Below are 4426 nucleotides of genomic sequence, written 5' to 3'. Positions count from 1 at the left end.
CCTTAGAAAAATAATATGATATTTATAATTTTATATTTTTCTTACCATAAATTGACTATTTTCTATTTTTTTTAAAAAAAAAATTTGTAAAGTTCCGACGGGATTCCTGTGAGTCAACGGTAAGAGTTAATATCAAAGCCCTAAAGGTATTCATTCAAATTGACCAAAATTGGTTATCATAAATAACTTATTATCTACCCATCCCTAAATACATACATAAAAAGGAAAGTGAGCATTAAAATTACTTAGACGCTAAGCTACCTTTGTCATCAAGATTTAAGGCCAAAAAAATAATGAGGCCAATTTAAGTATTTGTTTAAATCTTTTTATTATATACTTATAACCCATTTTATAAATATTATGTGAACATGAACTATCATTAAGTAATTAATAAATATAATTTATTAACATGGTATATATTTTTGAACGAAATATTAATCATTTCTCTCTAAAATTAATGGTAAAGTTTTNTTTTTTTTTTTTTTTTTTTTTTTTTTTTTTAAAGTTTAAGTGTACTTTTCAGTTTTAGTTTTAAGGATGTTTTTTTAGATTAAGTGCACCATTCAAGATTACTTTTTTTAGTCTAGCATATTAAATATTATATTTATTTCAATTTTGATATCTAGATATATTGGAAAATATAAAAAATATTATATTTAGAATTTTCACTATTTAAATTAAGAATTAAAAAATAATTTTCAAAATATAGCTGTGAAATGCATATTGGTTGAAGTCTTAAATTAGAAAATATTTTGTCATAATTTTTAAATTAATAATTAAATTCACATGTAAATTGTACAAAAATAACAAATTACCAACCATGTTCGATCAGTCAAAGCAACCATCAAGTGGAGGTCGGTAGACATTCTTCACCAGCAACAAAAATCCGCCACGTGTCAGACGGTCAAAAGAGAAAGCCGAAGAGTCAGGTAAACATATCATCGCTCTCACCATAGATTTTTTAAATTAATAGTCCATATTATTTATTCATTCTCTTCCATTTATAAATTAAAAAAAAAAAATGTAACAATAAATGGCATCACAAGACTTGACATGCATGCATTGTATGACTATCCCACAACGACGTGGCTCTTTGACTCTCTCTCTCTCTACAAAGCAAAGCTCTCTCATGCCATTGGCTTGGTCCAATTTGTGCGTCTAAGACCCAAAAGCTTTTACTTTTTCTCTGATTTGGCGTCCTCGCTTCCTAGTTTCATAACCTTGCTATTGCTCTTTCAAACCCACTTCTATGCAAATTCTGGGGTTTCGATTCTTCAAGTAAGTGATTCAAATTCAACAGTTTTCTATCTCTTTTTCCTGTTCCATTCCACTTTGTGTCTCTGTTTTTTTAATTTTGGGATTGAAAGAAACTGTCCTGCAATTTCTCCGTGGAATTTGATGAACTGGGTCAGAATCCTTATTGTTCTTTTCAAGACTTGACTATTTGAACTACGAATTAATAATTCTAGAAAGAAATAAGAGGGGGGGTTATTCTGGTGGTGGTGGTGGTGGCGGCGGTGGTTGGGGGAAGGCGATGGTCAAGGGTGTTAGATGAACAAAAAAAAAAGGGAATGGATTGAATTTCAATACCAGCTATATATGTTGTGCTCCTAATTTCTCTGGTTTTCGCTTATTTTTCTAGGAATAAGCCTCCAATGGATATGAGTCAATGAGCTGTTGTAGACTTTTGAGATGGACGAAGAAAATAGAACAAGGGGTGGGGTCGCCGGTTGTACTCGGAAGGCGTTTTTCCGGTCGGCGTCTTGGACTGACCGATCGCCGTCAAAGCCCCATCATAGTCGGAGCTTAGTGCCTAATAGTAATAAAGCTCGATCATGTCTGCCGCCGCTGCAGCCGCTTTCAATCAGCCGCCGGGAAGTTGAGGAGTGGCCACGACCGGGTTCTGATGATCTTGGCGTTTGGCCAAACCCAGAAACTCCGAGAGAGATTGTTCATAATAAGTCGTCTCAGAATTCTGAATGTGAACAGCCTGTGAGGGAATTTCAGTTTAAGAAGGATAAACTTGCGTTCTTCGATAAGGAATGTTCGAAGATTCTGGATCATGTGTATTTAGGGAGTGATTCTGTGGCCAAGAATCAACAAGTTTTGAGGCAGAATAGGATCACACATGTGCTGAATTGTGTTGGGTTTGTCTGTCCTGAGTACTTCAAGGGTGAATTTGTGTACAGAACTCTTTGGTTGCAAGATAATCCCTCTGAGGATATTACAAGTATTCTCTACAATGTGTTTGATTACTTTGAAGATGTTCGAGAGCAACGCGGTCGGGTTTTTGTGCATTGTTGCCAAGGCGTATCTCGGTCTACCTCTCTTGTGATTGCATACCTCATGTGGAAGGAAGGATGGAGTTTTCAAGATGCTTTTCAATATGTAAAGGCTGCTCGAGGGGTGGCTAATCCGAACTTGGGTTTCGCCATTCAATTATTGCAGTGCCAGAAGCGGGTTCATGCTGTGCCTGCTAGCCCAAATTCGATCTTGAGGATGTATAGGATGGCTCCACATTCGTCGTATGATCCGCTTCATCTTGTACCCAAGATGTTGAACACTCCAAGTGTTCAAGGACTTGATTCTCGTGGGGCATTTGTTGTGCACATTCCTTCAGCTATCTATGTCTGGAAGGGGGAGAAGTGTGATGCTGTGATGTTGAATAAGGCTAAGGCTGCAGCGTCACAGGTCGTCCGATACGAAAGGGCTAAAGGCCCCATCCTTAGCATCGAAGACGGGGACGAACCATTGGAATTTTGGGATGCTCTTATGTGTAGCCAACATTTGGCTGATAGTTCTGAAGAAGGGAAAGGATTTTTGAAGGTGGGTGACTGGAAAGTTGAGGAGTATAATCCAGATTTTGAAATTTTTCACAGGGCGATTTCAGGTGGGGTCGTTCCACCTTTCGATCGATCTCATACCGAATCGGAAACTTATCTTCCTGCTAGAGAAAATGGGTGGGACACAACCAGAATAAGTGAAACTGCAAAAGATGTTGTCACATCTTTATCTGCAAATATTGATTATGCAGAAGAAGCACCTGTTTCTTCAATTGATCTTGCATCACCACCACTTTCACCCACAGCCTATTTGTGTGGCTCACCTGAATCTTTTGACTGTTTTCCAGATAGTAACCTGGATCTGGAAATAGAAAATTCTAACAAGGAGGAAAGCTCGATCCCGGACGATCGTTTGTCGTTACCAATTCATCCTCTGGGGTCACCAGATTCATTTTCCAGTTTTCAAGGAGGTACTATTAGTCCAAAGTTCGGCACCAAATCCCCTTCACTCTCACCTTCTACATCAGATAATTCAAGTTCTTTTACCCTTTCACCATCATCGTCTAATTGGTCTGACTTATCATATATGTCTTCTCGGCAACCTTCACCATCTGACATGGATCCATTGCATCCGGCTGTTCGAAACTCTTCGATCATAGACAGTTTTTGTTTACACCACAAAGAAACTCATCCTATCTTTGTAGAGTCCTCTTCCTCTTATCATCCAACATTGAGAGGAGCCTGCCCTTCAATTGCAGAGCGTCGAGGGAGTCATCCTCCACCTAGGATGTTGCTGCCCTCCATTGAAGAAACCTGCAAGGTTCAGAGGAAAATAGTTCGATCATTGTCATTTTCTTTGCCCGACTTAGACAATGATCCGTTGGAGATATCTGGGCACAGACAACCCGAAAATAAAAACAGTAGCAAAGATATTAGTTTTGATATTGATAGATTTGGGGCTAGCACTGAATTAGAATGCAAGTTTGAGGAAGCAAAAGCTCCGATCTTTTACCAGTGGCCTTCAATGAGTAAAGCGAGGGTCAATCAACTTGGAAATCTTAATTCTAGATCAGTGTATATGTTGTTTGATGCAGATGCAAATTTGGGTTCAGAAGGCTGTAACAAATTATTTATCTGGCTGGGGCGTGAAGTTTTGCATGAAAATGATGACACTCAACTGATGACTGACGACAGTGGTTGTCTTCACTGGGAGATGATTGGACAAATATTTACTAACAATAAGGGAATTCCTAGAGATACCTGTATACAGGTGCGTAAACAATTATTTTACAAGTTCTTTTGTTCTTGTAACAATTATTCTATACTCCTAGCCATATCCTTCAACATAGGCCTCATATATCAATCGTCCTTTGTCTTTGTCATGTTTTCAACAGTTTTGTAGTGAATGTTATCTAGAAAATATGCAAATCAACTTATAGCTCATTTCGTGAAATATGGTATGTGTGCAGATAATAAGAGAAGGGGAGGAACCAGAGGAGTTCCTTACACTTCTAAGCCGTTCATTACCTCAAAAAGTGGAAGATGTTGATCTGTGGTCTGTGAAGACCTGATGGACTGTGGCGGTAGACTTTCCAAGAGGTAAAAGTAGCATCCAGAGCAGAACAATTGATGTGATCTGCTTG

At 38.1% G+C, this 4426-nt stretch overlaps 1 protein-coding gene across 1 annotated transcript; it reads left to right on the top strand.

Annotated features, from left to right (window-relative positions):
* Positions 1-1011: 1011 nt before the first annotated feature.
* Positions 1012-4371, top strand: LOC111785547 (protein-tyrosine-phosphatase MKP1-like). Its single transcript, XM_023665940.1, has 3 exons — positions 1012-1278; positions 1643-4053; positions 4253-4371. The coding sequence occupies exons 2-3, from the start codon at positions 1693-1695 to the stop codon at positions 4352-4354; spliced, it is 2463 nt and encodes an 820-aa protein (XP_023521708.1). The 5' UTR covers positions 1012-1278; positions 1643-1692; the 3' UTR covers positions 4355-4371.
* The last annotated feature ends 55 nt before the right edge of the window (positions 4372-4426 follow it).

The sequence above is a fragment of the Cucurbita pepo genome, unplaced genomic scaffold (assembly GCF_002806865.2).
Source record: "Cucurbita pepo subsp. pepo cultivar mu-cu-16 unplaced genomic scaffold, ASM280686v2 Cp4.1_scaffold000556, whole genome shotgun sequence".
NCBI classification, from domain to species: Eukaryota; Viridiplantae; Streptophyta; class Magnoliopsida; order Cucurbitales; family Cucurbitaceae; genus Cucurbita; species Cucurbita pepo.
Note: the sequence above shows the minus strand (reverse complement) of the source record. Positions and strands in the feature narration are given on the sequence as shown.